At 40.9% G+C, this 23,191-nt stretch overlaps 1 protein-coding gene and 1 long non-coding RNA gene across 9 annotated transcripts; one reads left to right on the forward strand and one right to left on the reverse strand.

Moving 5' to 3' along the window:
• The first annotated feature begins 593 nt into the window (after positions 1-593).
• On the forward strand, positions 594-1,553 carry LOC145450158 (uncharacterized). Its single transcript, XR_013918436.1, has 2 exons — positions 594-1,324; positions 1,381-1,553. It is a non-coding gene; the product is annotated as an uncharacterized LOC145450158 (long non-coding RNA).
• On the reverse strand, positions 1,503-19,686 carry LOC145450112 (myb/SANT-like DNA-binding domain-containing protein 3). 8 transcript variants are annotated; one of them, XM_080328641.1, is made up of 6 exons: positions 12,074-19,686; positions 8,637-8,956; positions 7,175-7,323; positions 3,498-5,977; positions 3,245-3,426; positions 1,503-2,712 (listed from the first exon to the last, which is right to left on the reverse strand). In XM_080328641.1, exon 1 carries the CDS (start codon positions 17,844-17,846, stop codon positions 17,433-17,435), a length of 414 nt encoding a protein of 137 aa, XP_080184767.1. In that variant the 5' UTR covers positions 17,847-19,686; the 3' UTR covers positions 1,503-2,712; positions 3,245-3,426; positions 3,498-5,977; positions 7,175-7,323; positions 8,637-8,956; positions 12,074-17,432. The 8 variants fall into 8 exon arrangements, with proteins under 8 accessions (XP_080184767.1, XP_080184745.1, XP_080184758.1 ...); XM_080328619.1 differs by having other exon boundaries at positions 10,504-19,686; XM_080328632.1 differs by having other exon boundaries at positions 8,637-8,742; positions 8,820-19,686.
• Between the last annotated feature and the right edge of the window lie 3,505 nt (positions 19,687-23,191).

Here is a 23,191-nt window from a genome sequence, read left to right on the forward strand (position 1 = left end):
TCACTGTGTCAAGGAATGGATTTCAAATACGTATAGCCTATAGTTAAGCCTAGCATCACACTGATTTTCAGCGATATCCAAGTGGACTGTCCTATTACTTTCTAAAACAACTGTTTGATCGAAAAATAGACATTAAGATTTTGAGGTACGGCGTTTCACGTGTCGGAACACTATTTGTTTTGTCAAATCCAGGTTTTGTTGGCTAGAAATGCATTTGGCGATATTTTGTTTGCAGCAGAGCGACAACTAGCAGCTGTGAAGATTTCGCGACGGCGATAGTGTTTCGCGAGATAGCTCTGTTCAGGTGCCAGTTGAGTTTATATTCTTTGTTAGTTGTTTCACAAATAACGTGATGCGACGAAATCAGTCGGTAATTTGTATGCTGATTGATTTGAAATTACTTTAATTCGTATTTCAACGCGGCCGGCCAACGTCGAAATATCATATGTGGCCGATTGCTGCCACGCGCCATGGCCGGAAGAGTGGTCCTGGTGATACATCCGATACCTGCGTTGTTGTACATAGTAGTTCCGAATTTTTTTTTTGATGGCTAGAATTTGATGGCCAACTTCCTCCAGGTGGTTGGAATCCCGGTACGTTTAGAGTAATGTATTTGGTGTGCAGTATCACACCGCGAGGACAGTTAGTAGAATGTTTAGTGTGCACGAGATACCGATCCATATTGGCAGATAGGTATACGGTACGTGTTTCATTCCTTTCAGATGAAATAGCTATTGACATAGATATGTTAGAATATTACATGCAAGTGAATGGAAACAGGCTGCAGCAAGCACGGAAGTACCTTACAGATTTTGATAATCCCGTGGAATACATCACTGAGGAACTGTGTTCTGATCGCTATAGGCTTACGAAAGCCGGTGTTAGTGGATGATGGAGATCCTACATGACCTTACCAGCCCATCCAACAAAGGCCTGCCCCTGCCCCCGTTATTGAAGTTCCTTGTTGTTTTGCGCTTTTACGCCACAGGAAGCTTTCAAGTTGTTGCTGGGGAACTGGAACATGTGTCCCAGCTCACCGTTGGTTGGTGGATTGGTGCAGCTGGACAGTATTGCCATCTCATAAAAGCTCAGCTTCAGCATACATCAAATTCCCACAAGGTGAAGTCGCAGCCAATGAGGCCACACGATTTTACGACAAACAGCTGCCGAACAAGCTTCTAATATCCTCCAGAATAACTATAGAGAGGACTTTTGGAGTGTGAAGAGCGTGTTCCCCTGCTTATCACTGGGTCTACGGGCGACACATCAATGACTGTGGTTGATGTTCACAGCAGTGTTATACAAACTATGCCAGAAAGAACAGGTAATATATTTCTTGATTTTTTTTAATATCAAGCGCTTAACTCCCTTCAAATTTAGGTGCATCATCAACAATAAAACAAATCTCTCTGTCATCCACATAAGAAGTTGTAGAGGCACCGAGAGATGTACGAGGCTCCCTGAGAGGCCTAGCTCGGAGACGACGGATCGTAGAAACCCACTTTACGAAAGAAATTTAATTTGTTATCACAAATAAATAAACTGCGGTATCACTTGTATGGAACCGAACGAAATGGTACAGTGTAGAAAGAAAAGAAGTGGAACAGTAACTATCAATAATCCACGGTTATATGAGCATAGCGAAAAAAGCATAAATATCACGGTGCGGTGTTGCAAGTCAAGGCTTATGCAGTTAAACGGGCATAGCAAAAGAAACGTATTGATGTCACGGTGCTGCAATTAGAGGCATAGTAACTATCAATAATGCACGGTTAAAAGGGTATGGCACAAGAAAAGCATTCATGTCACATTGCTGCAAGTACAAGCATAGTAACTATCAATAATCCACAGTTAAATGGGTATGGCACAAGGAAAGCATTCATGTCACATTGCTGCAAGTACAAGCATAGTAACTATCAATAATTAACAGTTAAATGGGTATGGCACAAGGAAAGCATTCATGTCACATTGCTGCAAGTACAAGCATAGTAACTATCAATAATCCACAGTTAAATGGGTATGGCACAAGGAAAGCATTCATGTCACATTGCTGCAAGTACAAGCATAGTAACTATCAATAATTAACAGTTAAATGGGTATGGCACAAGGAAAGCATTCATGTCACATTGCTGCAAGTACAAGCATAGTAACTATCAATAATCCACAGTTAAATGGGTATGGCACAAGGAAAGCATTCATGTCACATTGCTGCAAGTACAAGCATAGTAACTATCAATAATTAACAGTTAAATGGGTATGGCACAAGGAAAGCATTCATGTCACATTGCTGCAAGTACAAGCATAGTAACATCAATAATGCGCAGGTAAACGGCACAAAAAAATATTTGCATCACGGTGCTGCAAGCAGAAGCAATGAATCTTGAATTGAAAGCTTTTATAAAGTAGGTAGACCAGTTTCTAGTGGGACTGGTGAAGGCAAGCCTTCAAGCTTTTGCCTTGCATCTGCTATCAACAGCTGCTTGGTCACAAGTACCGACTGCAGATCAGCAACGGACTGCTGCTTCTCTACTAAGAGCCTTTGCTGTTGCAAGCAGTCAATTTCTAATTTAATCTTTTCTTTTTTCAACTCATGCTCCAAGAACATGGCATCCGATATGAAGTTGTTAACTTCAGCTCTTTTTGGTTTCTTTCTTGGCATCTCTGTCTTTTCCGTTTCTTTCACCACCGGCCTTGAAGTCGTGAAACTTACATCTGAAATTGGGATATATGATATAGAAAGCACTCATTGCATAGCAAATGCGTATAAATTCTAAATAACTTATATATGCTTATAAAGCTTTGCTCAGAATGTTAGTCATGACATATATGTATCTGTATATATTTACACAGATTTTAGTTAACGCTCATTAATAATAAACAATATCGATGTCAACATCACATCGTGGATATGCCCCAGACCCTGATCACCATTGACTGGCTATAGTCCTCAACCTCATGACTATCAATCAATGCGCAGTGCTAATTCTGGTCAGTGTTAGCTTTCGGGTTTGCGAATATAAGGTTTTACAGTTATTATTCGGAGCGATTTTGGAGGTAAGGCACAAATTTGGTATGTACAGCAGTCGCAGCTAAGCGGTAACCCAACACGCAGCAAAACCTACATTACCAGAGTCAGCGATGCTCAAATATCAACAGCGAATACCGTTGACTACTAATAGTGGGGATCACTGAGTTGATATGGTGCTTTTATCAATGAAGTGTCCATTATTATGGAATACCGTACCTGAAGATGTCGTTGCTACGGAAACGTCCACAAACACCACTTGGTCAGAATCAAGTTCATTTTGGAGTGGCTCGAGTTGTTTCCGGTATCATGCTATGGATCATCTGTGACATCTCTGGTACTGCCTTGGTTAAAGGACCTCCGGCAGTTGGGCACGTTCCTCTGTTATATCTTCTTTCGATCTGTTGAAATGCATACGCTATGCATTAGAACTGGCCTCGGCATATTCCTAGAATTTCATCAAAAATCTTACCTCGCCTTCATGTTATTCCAACATTTTTTAAGCTGCTTGGATGATACCTTTTGAGCATCCGAGAAGGAATTGTATTGAACGGCAAGATCTTCCCATGCAGCATTTTTCCTTTGGATAGAATTTCCATCATTTCTTTTATCCTCGAGTACATCCAGCTTTGCGCTTACAAGAGTCATAAGACGGCTCTTGTCAGCCAAGAGTCATAAGACGGCTCTTGTCAGCCAAACTAAACCTTAATTTTGACATACTGTAACTGTAACTGGAAAAATGTTTCTGTTGAAATCCAACATTATAGTTTGCTTTACCTAAACATTATCATGTGGCAGACACATCGAGAAAACTGCGAAAAAGCAAGGCTTGTATGAATACTACCACATCACTGCCATACTTCACAACTACCATTTCATTGATACACAGTACACTATTATACAGCTTACTAAAGACAGATGTTACATGAAAATGATCGAACTCTGTGGACTTTACAATGTTCTATACCGGTATAGTTTACCATTAAGATCATAAATACGATTAATATATGTGTACAGCCCATCATCCCGCAGCATACTACCAGAAAAGTCAGTGCAAAGCGTTCGAGTAAAGCCTTGAGACTGCCCCCGGCTCGACTCGAAAAACGCACACTCGACAGCCAAATTCTCAGCTCGCCAGCTACCGCGCATCGTCTCTGAATACCAAACAGCTCGAAGTCGAGCTCGACAGACCGCGAAGTCCGTCTCCAGCCGTGCTCAAACTCATTCTCGAGTTGCGCTCTCTGAATACCGATTGTTACGCAATTTTGACGCAAAGTGAGTTTGAGCACTGAGTAAGGATTCTTGAATACGGGCCAGAGTCTTTATTTTCATCGAACCAAATTACATAACAAACGGCAGTGATGGTGGTACAGAAAATATGCGTGCACAGTATTCGGTATTAGATAGGAATGATCGATAAGACCGTGAAGGTCATCTAGTCTGATCACACCAGCATCAAACAGGTACACTTGACTCTGAACAGTCTGGCTGTAAAGAAATGTTTAGTTAAAGAAAATAGAAAAAAAATTAAACAATGGTGGCAAATGATCAATGAAGCAATGTCTGGGCGAGGTAGGGCAACAGTGTTAGTGTAACGACAAGAGGTGATCAAGTAGGGCTTTTTTGAATTTATTATAAGGCAATTCACGGATATGTGGTGGTAATGCATTCCAGATGATAGGTCCCGAGTAGTCGATAGATCTCTTAGTTAGGTTGCTATTGGGTGGGGGTAAGTAGATGTTTCCTTTAGACGAGGATCTCGTGTAATGGGAATGGACATGTTTAGCAGGTATGAAAAAGTCATCAAACACAGTAGGCAGACTATTGGAAAAATATTTGTGAACAACTTTTGATACTTCGAATCGATATAGTTCATCAACTCGCAAAATTCGATGCTTACGGTAGTAAGGCGATAAATTGGTACGTAAAGGTACAGATGAGATCAGCCGTATCGCACGGTTTTGCAGGGTTCGAATTCTGCACAAAAATGTTGTGCATGCATTTCCCCATACTACGATTCCATATTGCAGATGAGAGTGGAAAAGAGAGAAGATGAGCGAATATAAGTCAAATATAAGGGGAATAAGGCGCTGTATCGCTCACATAGGCTATACGTAGAGCTGCAATACTGCGTAAGCAATTGAACGGCCTTAATTTATAGTTACCAGCCAAAATAGAGAGAAACGAATTGACAAGATGCAATACATTATTCATTTACAAATTGAAATGATACAATTCAAGCCTACGCTAATGGTTGAGGACTATATCAACTATATTTGAATTCAATTTCAATAAAACAAGAGGTATATATATCATTGGTTAAGGAAAGAACTGAGAACAGAAATTGACATTTCGCTATTAAATGACTTTACTGTATTAGTTTTCGACAACGTAATCTGTAAGTTTCGATCACCCCGTTTGCGGTCAATTTATGTGTGCCCAGCAACGATACAATGAAAATATAGTGCAAATGCAATGTGATGTTCTGGTCACTTGATCATTGCGACATTTTGTCTCTAAATTGGACACAGCGGTGGTAAGTAGTAAATCACTTCATAGATTTTGCCTACTCGCACTACTTACTGTTATTTACTATTTACACTTCTACTACTGTAGTTTTAAAAGCAAAACTAACGCTACTTATTTCAACTTACAGTACTTAGTTTGACATCACTTCGAAATCGTCACTTTTGTAACAAATATTTGTGATGATACTCATGTAGCAACGATGACGTAATAAAACTCATCGAATAAAGCAGACTTTTAAGAGCTTTATAAAAATATTTCGTAACCGGCTGCACACTTGCACACAACATTCCTGTGGCTGGTAACCTCTTCAACTTCATACGGGTAGACGGGTCGGATTAATGATGATGAACGACTTTACCAAGCATCTTCGCCATCTCGAGTGCAAGTTTGAGACAAGATATTTACTTTCTTTGCATTCTCTTTCTGAAATATTAATCGAGAAATCAATTCCAGCAAACATGGATTACTCGTTCAAAATGTTAGCATATTCGGAATACCTTGCTGCAAACAATACAGATTACTTGATACACACATTACAGATTACTTAATGAGACATGGCGTGCACAAGGTAAAGACCATAAATATAACAGAATTTGTGACTTTGTTTAGAACTGTGTATAGAAATCACTCAATAGAGAGCATTCAAGACATGAAAAGTGTTACAACTAGAAGACCATGAGTTGTAATTAACTACTTGCCTGTCTTTCCAATGCAGCGCGAGAACCCTAGGGACTGGGTGGCCAACCTTTTTGCTATTCGCGGCTGCATGCCAGGGAATAGCTGCCAACTATTTTACCCGAGTAGCATAAAAATAAGAACTACAATTATAGCTACACAATGTTGTCCAAATTTGATTCGTAAACGGAATTGGATTAGAATTACAATAAGGGCATGGAAACATTTCAAAAGTTAAAATAGAATTAGATTACCAGCATTTCACTCCAATTAATCTGTAATTGGACAACTGGAATCATCTAGTTGGGCAAGTCTGCCCCGGGAAACTCTGAGTAGCAGGAGCGTATCCAGGGGGTTCGAAGGTTCGACCCCCCCCCTATTATTTCAAGTGTTGCCAATGGTGAGAATCGGCTGTGAACAACGGCAGGTACAGCAAGCACGCAAAGAGACTCGAGGCTTGGCGTGTGGCCTATTGTGGTCGGGATGTTCAGGCCTGTGGTGACGTCGTGCGCACATTAATCAATGACCCGATTTCGCATTCAAATGAATAACAGTATCAGTATGAGATCTTGTCCTGTGGTGTAGGGGTTTCGTTTCTAGCCCCCTAATTAGAACAAAATTTCAGCACAATGCCGGTAATCTAATTCTAAGCTAATTTGGGCTAATTAATTCTATATGCTCTTATTATAATTCTAATCCAATTTCTTGAAGAATAAAATTTTGAAAACATTGTGTAGCTATAATTCTAATGCTAATCAAGTGGAATAGTATTCCGCATTGGCAGCATTGACAACATAGATACACCCAGAACCAGAACCCTATGCATGCAACATAGCACGGTTCCACACTAACCATGATCCCAGTCCACCCCCCAGCAAGCCCCTAAATTGGGGATTGTGTTCAAACAATTTAGAGACGACTTGACATGTGACATGTTCAACTTACGATGATATGGTATAGACCCTAGTTTACACGGAGCTCTTTTCTTTCCATTTCCACCTTTCAAACAGTATTCGCTCCAAACTTGATCAGTTGCAGCTCCTCGGTACAATTTCCCTTCAGAATGTGCCGCTAACGGGAGTCATTAATTTTGCCTGGAAAATTATGACAAGTTAACACATGACGACGGTGTCATAAACCCATGTGGAAAAGCTCAACTGTATCAGAAGACCAAGCGTATTTGTAGCGCAGCAAGCAATTGCAAAATAATCACAGAGGTAAACAGAGAGATGATGAACAGTGAACGATCACAAGATACCATATTCCAAGTGCATTACATCAGACAATTCTCTAATATATACTATGCATTTACCCATACGAGTAGCCCGGGGGAGTTTCGGGGGTCAAAAACCCCTCCTTCAACGCGAAACTACTGCGCGCGGCCAATTAGCGAGATTCGTCTGTGCACAATGTAACGCGACGCCCCACCACCCCGTAACTCGGCGCCTATGACTGCATAGCACATACATGATTCAATAGAGCACCGGCATCTCAATTCGCCCAAAACGACGACACGTGTTTTCTAGACGTTCGGCAACTAGTATTTTTTCAAAATCCCAATCGTACAGCCAAGTGTTGACAAGCAGTTCTTCAATTGGCCAGCATTTGATCGACAACGCGTCCTGCGCCTTGAACTATTCAGACGACATGTTTTCAGTTTTATCCAAGGGTAGATCAATGTTTCATTTAACTGCTTTGGAATCCACTTTCATCAAACTAAACAACCCGGTCCTTTGTCGCCAGAAAGAATTTTTGTATAATCTTAAAATTTCACACTAGTTGTCGTTGCTTAGCTGTTCGTCCGTGTTTTTGTTCAATTTTTTCCTCTGTGTTGCTGCATTGTCTCATTGTATTTGTATTTTATACCTCACGCGCTCTACTTTTCAAGTTGCTTGTTGCTATATACGCTGCATTGTTGCTATGGCTGAATTTCCATTCATGTTATTTATAAATTTGCATTATTGCGTCACGATTCGCCATTTGGTTTTGAATCCATCTCTGTTCTGTATCCTTTATCGTGCCGGTTGCTCTTGATAAGAGGCACGCGAAAAGTTCTTCGAGTCAATAAATATGAATATACTGTTAAAAGCAGTATTTTTTCCGTGCGACTAGAATTAGAACCACTCAATTTTGGAAATCCGCAACTAGAACTACAACTATTCACTTTTCAGGATCAGCAACTTGGCTGACCTACAACAAACTAAATGGGTAGTTTGTACAAGTCTGATTGATGGTGATATACTTTACGAATAAACTACTTTTCAAACTAAAATTAACGACCACGAAAACGATGTAAACTGTCACGCAGGTAAAACACGGGTTAATATATGAGTATGGTTACGCAATATAAACATTATCTTTTCTGCGCAATGTATTCAGGCAGACAGACAATCAATATTGCATCTACCTTGGTCTGCCGATTTTCGTTTTTAGATGTTCATGGCGCAACACAGATCCGACTGTAATGTCGTAGCCCTTTTTCGGAACAGTCGTATGAATATTGCAACAAGCACCTAAACAGGAAGATTGTATTGAACAATTTATAGAGTAAACCAACTAGTTCAACCTACGATATACGATGTGTATTAACTCAGTGCACAAAGCTCTCTTCCCTGTTCAGCGCTCCAATAAGAATTCGCACCAAACTTTATCAGTTGAAACTCTATAGAGCATTCTTCTCACATAGTCATTCATAGTGGACTCCCTGAGGAGATTCATGGCTAATACCTGAAAAATAATTATAAGTTGACACATTTTCATGACCGTGCCATAAAAATCAATGTGACGAGTTTTAACTGCATCAGAATACCAAGGATATTTTTTATGAAAAGCAAGTTATGCGAAATCATTACTAGGACGAACAAGGAAACGATAAATAGCAAACGTTCGAAAGATATATTCAATTAAGCGTTTCTTTACTCCTGTTCTGTTCTTTTTATTGGATATTTGGGGCTGCAGGTTGGCAGACTGCAGTATCTGCATCAGTAACTTTTCGTTCCTCTTGATGTCTTCTATTGCGATATACATTTAGGATGGCCAATTTCATAACTCCGACATGACCAAAAATCGTGTTCAAAGCATATCTGAAGGTGCAGGGATACTTTTTCCACCCGTTTACATCTGGACAAGGGCCTATGGTTGGGTTTGGATATAGACATCGCCAGTTAACGAAAAAAGGTGTGACACGGATTAGCTGGAAATTAGTCGACTTCATTGAAATAGGCACATTCAAAGGATGGAGATATATTCTCCAAATCAGGTAGGCTACATTTCAAACTGAAATTAACGACCACGAAAACGAAATGAACTGTCAAGCAGGTAAAACACAGGTAAATATATTTCTCATCCTTTGTCGGTCCAATGTATATTTCACGAAGTCCTAACGAAGCTTGTGGCTGTGTATTCTTCAGAAAACATTTCGGTATTAAATCGTAGCATTTGCTCTTCAGCACTCTATGCTACTCTCTCAGGAAAATTACGACTAATAGGCATGTTTTTACTTTCAGTGGATACACAATCTCGTTGAGTTAATTATAAGTAGATGAAATCGGGTCATATACCGATGGGATGCTTGTGAATTATAACCCCACCCCCCACCCCACCCCGCTGATAATAATCGTGACCGATCTTCTTCGTATCAAAAGTTATCGTCTTCTCTTCATGTCATTCTCCATATTCGCTGGATACCATCTAGAAGTGTCTATAAATCGTGGTAGAACACAAGACCCATTTTACTTTTCTATGACAAGAACGGGTTTCAGGGATATTGGGAACACGCTTTTCGTTAATTGGCAACACGCCTCTCTATTTGGCAGCGCGCTACACTCTGTAATACGAATTACGGGGACTCAATGGCTAGAGGTGATGCGCGATTTAAACAAACATGAAGAAAGGTGTGATTTCAAGTTTTTGATCGAGAGATTTTTAATAATACTTGCTGTACCCATGTATAATACGCACCCCCCCACCCATATTTTAGGGCAAAAAATCGGTAACAGTATTACTCTCGTACGATTTTCACAATAATTCAAGCAATAAATAACCCGAAATGATCGGACTGAACGAGATATTGTAGTATTGACATACTGGAAACTGAAAATAAACACAACTTGCAGCAGTGGAAGCGATATAGAATATGGTAACATAGAGGATAACATGTCGGCTACTTTCAATTATAAAGGTAGAGATAGTAATTATTATGAGACACTGCTGATACTACCAAGAAACAAGTCGAACTTAGGTTTCTTTATGCAGTAGATGTTGGATATTATCACCTTTGGACGGATCCCGCCAATGCAATATGAATTGGGTTAAAGCACGTCTGTGCCTCCGCTCTTCATCAGACCTTGCCAACTCTGGCCTATATATTGTGAAGATGGAGCGTTTTTCCTTAGATTTCCGCTGCCAGTGACATCCTGGTATTGTGCAGGTGTTTGCCATACTATGCGTTCAAGACTCAATAATTAACAAAATGTTTATTATACCAATCTGAAATTAGTCAAGTTCTCCAGGTGAAATCTAAAATAACTGAATAGTGCATCAAGTCACAAATTGAAGAGTGGTGCAAAATCTATTCAAATACTGGTATGCTTGCTTCATCACAGCACAGTGCGCAGAAGCTTGTTGACCGACAGCTGACTACAAAGTGAAACTGATCTGGTTGTCGGCCTGGGGGGCACTCTGTTGAGTACAGGCACCTTGAAAAAATCTTCTTTTACTACTAGATTCAGATTCGACTGGGTTTAGGAAGACTTTACCTGGAAACTGAGCAGTTGACACAATGACTTGGACTCGAGTCATAATACCATGACTCGGACTCGATCCTCTATTCGCTGACTTGGACTCGGAGTCACTACCTTTGAGTCACGAGTCATTGCACATTTTGACTCGAGTCAAGTCGAGTCAATCGATTTTCGAAGGCGACTCGAGTCAAGTCAAGTCACTCGATTTTTGGAGGTGACTCGAGTCAAGTCGACTCAAGTCAAGTCACGAGTCAAGTCACAATTCAAGTCAAGTTGTCTTGTCGAAGTATGAGGCATGATTACGTCATTGCAAGAAGTCGCTGTATCGGTCACATATACGTAGAACTATGCTAAACTATGTAAGTAATTGCATAGCCTCGGTTTATTGTTACCAGTCAAAATAGAGAATTGAGAAACGAATTGATAAGATGCAATACATTAGGGCCTACCCATTTACAAAATGACATGACGATACAATTCCTGCTTGCGCCAATGGTTCAGGACTATATAAACTATTCGAATTCAATTTCAATAACACAAGAGGTTTGGTTGACGTAAGAACAGAGAACAGAAAACATGAATGGACATGTTGCCATTTAATTATTTTACTCTAGTTTAAGACAACGTAAGCTGCAAGCTTCGATCACTTCGTTTGCGGTCAATTTATTAGTGAGAGAACAATGGAGGCTCAGTAGAAAGCACGATCATTGAATGATTGGTCGCTCTCACGGGTTACATCAGCGTTTTGCGAACAATCCGAACATGTGCAAGATACAGTGATTTCTATCGAAAATTTTGCTCCGAGTGACGAGCCAATCCACATTTCTGATGCGCCGAGTCAAGTCAAGTCATTTTAGCAAAGTGACTCGAGTCAAGTCATACGAAAAAGGTGACTCGAGTCAAGTCATGACTCGAGTCATCCCAACACTGCACTGGGGCACAGTTGACGTGTTTCATTACTTCTTTGAATATATACATACATCTTCGAGTACATATATGAGCAAGTGGTGTCCACTGTCCATTCTTATCACTTTACTTCGTTGAAGCACGGATATGCATCATGACATCGTAAAACTGTCAGGTTATAATAGTGTAGGCTTACCATACGTCCTCTTTTAAGAGGATTTGTCCTCTTTTTTGACTTTTTTGAAAGTGTCCTCGGAGGACGCCCTTTTGTCCTCTTTTTTGAGATTTTGTCCTCTTTTTTGAAAATTGAGGTCAGATATAGAGGAAATTGCGAGTGATATGCCGCAAATTAGCGCAGAAGTGAAGCTCCGGCGGGTATTTCGGAGGAAAAGCGGTGATTTCAGCTCTGAGCGAAATGAAGACCTTTTTTTTTTTTAGTCATCCACCTGGCAATGTAGAGTAAAAAACGTTTTTAGTCAACCGACCGCAAAGTGGGAAAAATTCACCGGTTTTTGAGAATTCTACTCCGGTTTTGTATCTTGCAAATTTCTGAAAAAGTGTCCTCTTTTTGCATTTTCAAAATATGTTAAGCCTATAATAGTGCAACTATGAGACCTTCGGCGTGCCACAATGTTATGTAGTATATTTTAAAATATACTGAAGATTGATCTGATATCAGAGCATTTCAGCGGTGTAGCCTAACCCTGATTTTGTTCAAGTCGTGATAAATATAGGCTATTGTCATTGCCAAAGTCAAATTAAATCAGCGTTAGATTTTGCCTTTGATTATTATTGGAACATATCAATAACATCATGAATATAATAATTAATGAGCCACAGTAATAGCATTGCTTCTTAGCCTTTTTAGCGATCGTACCCCTTGTGCTTCCAGTGAGATTTCTCATAGAGCCTGTCCATTTTCAACACAATTTCTGATGGTACCTATAATAAAATCAGAAAGCCCATTCACACCAGACTATTTTCCAGTTGAATAAATTATTCCACAGCATATAGGCCTAATTCCAAAATGCATCTCACACACCCTGGTGTGGTGCTTCGTACCCCGATGGGGTCTACGGACCCGGGTTAAGAACCCTTGTAATAGAAATGTCTAATCGGCGAATAATTCATTGGTGTTACAGATGTAGAGCGCAGTGCTACCCTACTCGCCTACGATAATAACATGGACAAAGATAACAAACAACACCCAGCATGTAATCAACTATACGTCACAGGGGTCTTAGAATGCCAATGGTTGCCATACTGACCTGATTGTATAGTTATATACCCTGAGCAGCGCAAGCTACGACCTTTTGATATATTACTATTCTCCATGACAGTTTCATAGATTGTTGCGCCCGTAGGATTAACAGGTCACCATTACGATTCGCATGTCCTTGTCTGATTTTAACGTTTGATCAGACTCAACTCGAGTCATTTTTATATAATCACCCAGTCAATCCGAAACCCAGTAATTTGATGAGGAGGTCGCACCAAACCAAATCACAATTTCAAGTCACGAATCATCAACGGGTAATATTCTATCAGCATGAACTAGAAATGTGACGTAATAGCTGATCTTCTATCGCATGGTAGCTTCTAAAAGTGATGTGATGGTGAAGTGATAGTGAAGTTTGTTCAGATTCCAGTGATTTTTGTAGTAGTTTTAAATTGAACTTTAAGCTCTTATATCTAAAAAAATATATGACACTTGAATATATTGTCGAATACTGGAAATTCCAAAATGCCGTCGCGGGCCGCACAAAATGCTCTCGCGGGCCGCGTGTTTGAGACCTCTGATGTAGAGTTACAATTCGATCATCCTGCACGAGCTTGTGAAGGCTATCGGCTATGGTCAACTTCTACTTGATGAGACTGGCAAGTTTCTCCATGTCACATTGATGTGAATCAAGCAAAAAAAGGATTATTTTGAACTATTTTCTGCACAGATGAGGGAGAACCAGGAAATTATTGCAACAAATGCAACAGTAAAAAGCCAAATGCGACGATCACGGATTGGGTATAGAATTGCAAAGTTGATTTGTCCAGTATGATGATCCAAATATTTTATCGGTGACGGCTGTGACTGGCGGACACTCTAACTATAGAGCTCAATAGAGACAATCGTCACGAGAGTGATAGCATCAAACCATTCAGATACCCGATAAATGATCAGGCTCATCAATACCGCTGGCGTTTTCTGGGGCAGCCCTAAAAGACGGAGACAGCGGAGAACGGACCCTAAAACACGAAGACGACGGAGAGGACCAAAAATCCTGATTCCTAAAAGACAGAGATAGCGGAGGAAGCGGAGAGCAAAGCTTTCGGTCATCGACCTTTATAGACACGCGCATACGCAACTCTAAAACGTGTAGACGGCGGAACATATAAACTTTCGAGCTAAATAACAATTAAAAGGCAACATATCAAGCTGAGATCAGAATCTATGTAAGCGAATAGAATAACCGAAAAGTCAGCCATTCGAGTTCAAGGGATGACGAAGCAGACAGTTATAATATCCTGAAAGCGGAGTTCGGGGCGTAGCGAAATACATTTCGAAACAGCAGAGAATAACGGAGAAGTCAGCCATACGAGTTTCAGGCCAATTTGGAAGGTTAGTAATCTATAGTTTAAGTGAATATGGCTAACTACCCGTACCCTCAACAGGGAATCCAGGCCTGGACTACCTGAAAATGTTGGCCATGGTAGAATGATATCATCTCATGCCAACTGTGTTTGTGTGAACCAGAGTGGAATCGGTGGCAACGGCACGCGCAACGGCACGGGAGCATTTATAGCTAATCGTGGTGTGAAATGCGCTCAATGTGTGGTGCACCAATACCACTCCTTACGTAGACAACAACGATATTCGATTCTATCTACTGAAGCAGAATGAAAATGTCGGACGTGAAGGTGTGTTCGTTATGAATGAAGACCTCCAGCTTGTAGTGTGTTTTCCCTACTCTGCGAGACGACAGCTACAGCGCTGTCAAAAGGCTATGCTGAGTGGAAATGCCGGTCCCGTTTCAAGTGATTCTTTCAAAGACTCTATTGCGTGATGCAAAAATGGAAAAATTCAGATCGCTCTCTCTTTAGTAATATTTAGCATGGATAAGAACGCCATGACTAAGTTCGATCGGATCAAGCTGTATGGTGAAATCCGAAAAAGGATAACACAAAGAATACGTGGAACAGAACAATGGTTGGACGAACCAGCTCTGGACGTGGAATTGTATGCGGGCAAGATTTCCAAGCTGTTGCCGAATGAGTGGCTGTCCGGTGACGTTTTGAACGACTACTTAAAACTAATAGTCCAGCGCTCAAATGAATGTGGCAACATCAGGGTCCGCGCCATGAGCTCTTGTTTTTATGTAGTTCTGCGTACGGACGGCTACGAATCCATTAAGCGATGGACAAGTGATGTGGATAATTTTTCTAAGGACATTATCCTATTTCCAATTCATCTTGAAGTGCATTGGACCCTTGCGGTCGCGGATTTCCGCCTAAATAAAATACACTACTATGATTCGAAGTTGGAAACAAATTTCGAATGCTTAGTTACTATTAAAAAATACTTGCTCGAGGAACATCTTTCGAAAAAAAGGTCGGCATTGGATTTTTCAGAATGGGAACTGGAGTGCGTGGCATCAGTTCCACGACAATCTAACTCCGATGATTGTGGAGTATTTGTCTGTAAATTCGCAGAATATATTTCACTTGATAAAAAATTAGACTTCACTAAAAATGATATGCCCTACTTCAGAAGGTCAATAGCTTATGAACTAAACCATAATAAATTGCTGAGATGATTTATAATATCATTGTGATGTCAGCTACTGAAAAACGGCGCTGGAATCATCAACCGTTACATGTGACGTATAATGCAGTTTGTTTTTGCCAGAATCAGGTTGCTCGCTGTACAGTGTAAATTGGGGTTGTTCGAAAAAACTTTTTTTCCGAATCTTTCTCCCTACTTGATTAAATCGTCAAGTTGCCTAAAAAACGATTCGCAACAAATTTAACTCAATTTCAACCAGTAGGGGCCGATTTCTTCCAAATAGAAATATCTGCCATTATTTTAATATAACAGTATCTAGGATGGCCAAATTCATAACTTCGACATGTCCAAAAATCGTGTTCAAGGCATATCTGCAGGTGCAGGGATACTTTTTCCACCCGTTTACATCTTGACAAGGGTATATGGTAGGGTTTGGATATAGACATCGCCAGTTAACGAAAAAAGGTGTGACACGGATTAGCTGGAAATTAGTCGACTTCATTGAAATATAATTTCCAAATCAAGTAGGCTACATTTCAAACTGAAAAAAGTAACGACCACGAAAACGAAATGAACTGACAAGCAGGTAAAACAATGGTGAATATATTTCTCAAGTAATAGTTAATATATATATTCTTTGCCAGTCCAATGTATATTTCACAAAGTCCTAAGCTTGTGGCTGTATCATTTGCTCTTCAGCACTCTATGCTACTCTGTCAGGAAAATTAGGACTAATAGGCACGGAACAGGTTTCAGAGATATTGGGAACACGCTTTTCGTTAATTGGCAACACGCCTCTCTATTGGGCAGCGCGCTACACTCTGTAATACGAGTTACGGGGCCCCAAGGGCTAGAGGTGATGCGCGATTTAAACAAACATCAAGAAAGGTGTGACTCCATTGCGTGATGCAAAAATGGAAAAATTCAGATTGCCCTCTCTTTAGCAATATTTAGCATGGATAAGAACGCCATCACTAAGTTCGATCGGATCAAGATGTATGGTGAAATCCGAAAAAGGATAACACAAAGAAAACGTGGAACAGAACAATGGTTAGACGAGCCAGCTCTGGACGTGGCCGTGTATACGGGCAAGATTTCAACGCTGTTACCGAATGAGTAGCTGTCCGGTGAAGTTGTGAACGACTACTTAAAACTAATCGTCTAGCGCTCAAATGAACGTGGCAACATCAGGGTCCATGCCATGAGCTCTTATTCTTATGTGGATCAATGAGCTAGCATCCCCGCCGTCGCCGTCCGTACGGCGACAAAAAAGCCTATTGAAAGACCCGACGAAAGAAAGCACTCACAAGGAATGGAAATAACTAAGAAAGCACTCACAAGGAATGGAAATAACTAGAAAGGGCCGTGGCTTCAAAAAGATCAACACCGAAAAGAACTGTGACCATCACATCATCCAGGAAAACCAGGGCTGGCGACCATAATACATCAGCAAGAACTTTCCCCATCAATCTCTGAAACAGAGCTGGCGAATTTGCCAAACCCATGGGAAGTACAGTAAACTGGTAATGGTTATGACCTGGAACACTGAAAGCTGTTTTGGGGCGATCCTTAGGATCTATCGTGACTTGGAAAGAACCGCTTGCCAAGTCCAAACATGAAAACCACGAGGCGCCTCCCAACGAATCAAGAATATCTTCTACTCGAGGTAACGTGTCGCTCTTTGACCGTCACGTTATTCAGTTTTCTGTAATCCAGAACATTTCTCCACGAACTATCTTTTTTAGGAACCAGCATAATTGGTGCATTGAAAGGTGAATCAGACTCCTCTATCATGTTGTGCTCTCAGCTTTTCCACTTCTTTAATAGCCAACTTGCGTTTCTCCCAACCCATGCGCCGAGGACGTACTTTGACAGGCTGCTCTGTGGTGAGAGTGATTCTATGCTGCAAAACTTGTGTCTGTCCGAGTTTCCCATCCGGCCCAATGAAAACATCCTGGAATTTAGTCAAGAGATCCCGCACTGCCGACTCCTGCTTCTCAGTTAGGTCCTGAACCCCATCTAACATGGAACTCAGATGACCCGGAAATTCGCCTGTTTGTGATTTCGATTCTTCACCTAAATAGGACTTCGCTTCACCCGGGGGCACCTCTTCATCTTCACTCGTCCTTATACTGACAATGCCGGAAACTTTTCCATGTACATCTTGAAAGTTTTCGGCAGGGCATATCATGCCAACAAAAGTGCCAGAGGGTATCTCAACCACACGATCTTAATCATTCACAACCAGAACTGACACAGAGCATTCTGATGCGGTAACGAAGGCCGATTGTGTGATTTATAACGAATCGCAATGTATTTCCGTTTAAGACATTACCTGCTGGCTGCTGCCGCTCATGTGAGCGAGGTAACCCATTGCGCGCGGCCAATTAGCGACAAGCGCGTTGCCAATTAGCGATATTTGTCTGTGCACAATGTAACGCGACGCGATCTCCCGCTGAGATGACCGCGAAATTATGTCATTGATTGCCATGCGCTCGGCAATCATCGCTTGGGACGCTTGCCTGATTTATCGCGTCTCCAACAAGCCCATAGTTTCACTCGCTTGAGCATTATGAACAATGAACAATTACATCAGCAGTAGGCCCGGTGCAAAATGTACCATCGCTGCCTGCACTATTGCATCTGCAGTGGCGCACACGATATTATCGCTTGCCTACACAATCGCAACAGGCCTGGTACGAAAGATATCATCGCTGGGTAACTATTGCATCTAGAGCCGAGCATGCGTTGGCTCTGATCTTGCGACAATGCCGTTAGGTGTTTGCAGGTTAGCGATTGTAATTAAAGAGCTGAACTGAATGTCCGTAACGTCCGTTGTTCGGCGCTGAACTTATTAGGTAGAACAGTTGGCGTTTTCGAGTCCAGATGAATAGGCTTACCAGGCACTGGTATTTCGGTTGATTTCTTGCTGCTCGAAACTATTGGATCGTCGGAATTAATCCCATTCAGAGCAGAAACACATGGACGATCAACACTGCCCTTGTCGTCAGAACTATAGTCTGTTCCGGTACCGTCCGTTGCATTTCTCTAATTAACGAAAGAATTCTGGTCCCCCACGCCTGCCTTTTTCGGTCGATCATCTCTTCTAAAGCAAGTAGAATTTTTTCTGAGATGCGCTCGATCTGCCCCGAAACTCTGCTTTCATTTCGTTGTTGGTCATTCTCACTCAGAGGTATTCAATTTTCGTTCGTAGCACGTCTAGTTGATGCGACTCGATCTCTTCTTCGATCTGTTTGGCCTCGGAAATCAACGACTGAGGTGGTCCTGGGGTGCTCGCCAACGTAGAGGCCTTTGCTCAGATAGGATAGGAAGTTTATTCACTCAGTCGTATACTCAACAATCCAGCAGCGACGAGACCAAACATATGAAGAACGCCAAGCTTGAAATCACTAGAGCATCGCAAGGGCGCCAACCCAGATAGGGGGCGCACGAGGGCTGCCACAACTGCGTGTCGTTCGATATCCTCATAATATCTGTTCATTACATCGCATTGTGTCTTATCGCATTCTATATTGTGTGTGATTTGTTCAGATGAAAAATATAACTTAACGAATAATATTAATATTACGCATGCTCTTCCCGCAATTAAATAGACGAAGCATCTTGAACGGACCCCTAGCATGAACCTCGATCAGCTGGTAGAATGGGAGACATTCATACACTTGGTGGCGCCAAAACCTCGTCCTAGTGATCCATTGCTTACATTGGACACCGAAAGAAACGTCGTCTTGATTTGTTGTCTTTTGACATCCCTAGCGTAGCTGGTTGGAAGTCAAGTGCCCCTACACGGTAAAGGATGACCTAATAACACCTTGAAAGTATTTTCCATATTTGATGATTGCTGCAGATGGCTATTATCTGAAGAAAAATCACAGATGGTATGCCCAAGTACAAGGCCAAATTACATGCGCTTGTATGAAACTATATGTTGTTTTATGCATACATTTCGTAATGTGCACATGGAAAATATAGAGTTTGACCCATAATTTGTTCCTAAATTTAGGATTATGAAGTTGCAAAAGTTCTCAGATATGTATTGGCGTCCTTTCTTGGTGGTCAAGAATGTGTCACCGCAAGACGAAAAACTGAAAACTGCTGAATGCAATGTAGCTTTGAATACGATTTTTTTGAGCAAAACCGTTCATGCTGTCGTGGTGATTATTGTTATTTCCAAATCCCATGATTCTTTCTGTTGATTACGTAGTCTACCTATATACCCTTTGGCGGGCGGGTATACCCTTTGGCGGGCGTGAAAGAATCTGAAGGAGGGAACAAAGATGTAGTCAACTGAAAAATAATTTCGCGCTTTGCGCGATTTACCTGCAGTTCGTTGTTGTTGCTATGTGTTTAGCCCGAATTTCAAATTGAAGAATTCTCTCATCAACCGGCATAACCATTAACCATCCATGCAATCAAACTATCCATTGGGTTTGTAGCATTCTGGTTTCATTTTGTGTTTTAACAATAAGGGGGCGCAAAATTTTTCACTATCGTAAAGGGGGGGGGGGCGTGTATAAAAAAATTTGAGAACCATTGGTCTAAATGGATTTTCAGCATTCGTTCATATCAAATCGAAGGTGCGGATTTTCAAGGCACGACCATGTATTTCAAGAAACGCAGTTGCAGAATTCGCTTAGAAATAATAAAATTCAACCCAATTTCTACATGAATATGATGTCATTTTGAAGATAAGCTGTTTATCACTAGCCCTATCATTTGCACAAGACAAATGATGATTGTGCGAATATTTAGCTAAATTTGATCTAAAACGTCGGGGGTCCGTGACGGCCCAAAAGGGGTCCGTGAAGACAAAAAGGTTGAGAACCACTGCTCTAGGTAGTGATATGTTTTCTGTTCAGTCATCAAATCCAGTACAGTGATATTCCGGTTTATTATGGCGGCATCAATATTGAAGTGGGAGCAAGAAAATTCATGCAACACTAATAGTAATCAATCATTATCACTAACCAAGTCTGCTTCAGCAAACACAAAATAATAAAAGCATCAAATGCTGTTATGTAGGACTATATCAAAGTATGTCTTTCCTAAATTTAAAAATCATAAAGCAGATAAAGACTATTTCATTTTTCAAATGCAAGAGATTGTAAGGCAAGACATTTTGAATGTCCTTGCATAACCAATAACCCTTTCAAGGTGTACATGTTTTGAAGGGATGGAGTAATCCTCTACCCGCTGTTCCTGAGAGAGCTGAGTCATGCCTTTCATCAAAGTAGGGGTGTTGATTTTCACATCGAATGGTGCAAACAAACCTTGCAGTAGGTATCCTTTATCAGCCATGATACTGTCGCCCTTTTCAAACATTGCTCTGGTTTCGGCCAGCAAATCAGATTGCTCAATAATGCTGCGGTCACTATCGGATCCACCATAGCAGTCACTTATGAAGGAGACAGCACCCGTGGGTGCATTACCAATTATTACTTCCATGGTATTTCCATTCTTTCAAGTGGAGAATGTAACAGACTGTGCAGTGTGCATGGATATCAGATGGCTTCTCAATTGGGATTTCTGTAGAGTCAATAATTATCTCGTTGATGGATATAGTTTTTTAAATCATCTGGCATGAGATCCAATATTACTTGTTTTGAAGGCGAAATTAGTAATTTTGATAATAAACAGTACATATGCTTGATCCAAGCAAGCATTAATGATGCGGGAAGCTGTTGATTCTGAAACAATACCAAGCAGTTAATGATCAAGAGCTTGATTAGTGTCAGAAAAAACTTGCTCTTCATTTGAACACAACGTACAGGTGTACTCCAATAGATGAACATCGTACATTGCAATGTCCTTTAAAAGCAGAAACTGTTTGATGTCATCAAATCCAGTACCAGTACCATGCACTGCTTTCTTATCATCCTTGATATTTTCTAAGCTGAAAGCTGGCATTGAAGCACCTAGTTGGCACTGAATGCCCGTATTTTCGAGTCTGTTTGAAATTTCTGGTCACTATGTGTTCCAGAATGAATTATTTCAGTAGGTTCTGGTGTAAATGGGTTCGAATTGTTTGTCTTCCTGACAGTTTTTAGTGGCGTTCTTTTATCATGCTGAAAGACTGATGGGACTGCCTCCTGTCTTTTAAGTTTCATGTTCGGCTCATATAATCACTTGGAAGAAAATGACCATAGCAAGCAATGTCTCTGCCCAATGTCTCTGTCCAAAGCTGTTTCGTTTTGGAGTTTGATCTATTAATTGCTTCTCTCCATTTCATCAGCTTCCCTGGTGACGTAGGAATCAAATGATCACCAATCCGACTCGTGCAACCAGGTACACAGCAATATCGTGTCCTTTTATAATGTAGATAGATTATAATACAGTCTATTAAAATGAAATATATATGTCACTCAGCTAATATTCAAACGTCACTCTCTGGAAATGAAATATCGGTACACGAAGCAACCTGACAATTCATAAATTGCACTGAACTCAATCATCAGTCGTAAATATGTTCAAACTCCGTACATACAAGACATTAATTCTGTTACCCGAATCCAACAGGCAGTGGCTGACCTGGTTTCTAGCGAATATAGCTGTAAGTTTTGTTTGTTTACTACGGACGATAGGGCGTGGTGTTGGCGCCCCAAGTGGTTTGTGAATGTCTCCCATTCCTGCATGGTAATATCAGTGTTGGGACGGAGTCGCTATACCTTCAAGCCAATTTAGACGATAGCAGCAATAAACTATTGGAAACAGGAAATGCCGAAACAAGACCCTCTTTACCACAAACATACCAGCCTCAACTGACAAAAGTCCTGAAGAAAACGAAGTAATAAGGGACACGCCTATTTCACCTCATATCGTTGAAATAATAGGTTCAGATATAGAATATGACTCGGATGAATACAAGCCACTGGACCCGTTGAATGAAACTGCAATTGAACAGGACTCTCTCATGTCGGAACCCAACAAACGACAGAGAGACCCAAACAGTAGTGAAGAAACAATACCATACAAGATAAGTAAAAAAGAGTGTGAAGAAACAGAGCTGTCAGATCACTTGTCAAACTGCTCCAGCACACCGTCATAAATGAAGATTTCAACCCTAAACGCAAACGGAATACAAAATAGACTTGAGGACATAGAAAACTACATTCAACGATCAAATAATAATAGAAATGGACCAGTGCCCTGTTGAAGTAATCAATGTCTACGCCCCTTCCGGGAATACGCCAGCCGCCATAAAAAATAGAATCAAATTGTTAAACGCACTGGACATAGAGCTCGATAGAATCGACACCCCTATTGTAATTGGAGGCGACTTCAATTTTGTGACTGATCATAAAGATGTTAAAGCCAAACGAAAGTTTACTAGTACAAGCGAAGCTAAACAGTTTGAAAAGTCGATAGAAGATGCTGGTATGGTGGACATCTTCAGACATAAACGCCCCGGAGCATAAGAATATACCCATATAACGAAACATGGCGGAAGCAGAATCGATAGAATTTATATGACATATGAACTCATTGATCAGGTCGTACATGTGGGACATGAGAACA

The sequence above is a fragment of the Botryllus schlosseri genome, chromosome 1 (genome assembly GCF_051294905.1).
Source record: "Botryllus schlosseri isolate E-star chromosome 1, Bs_hap1, whole genome shotgun sequence".
NCBI lineage: Eukaryota > Metazoa > Chordata > Ascidiacea > Stolidobranchia > Styelidae > Botryllus > Botryllus schlosseri.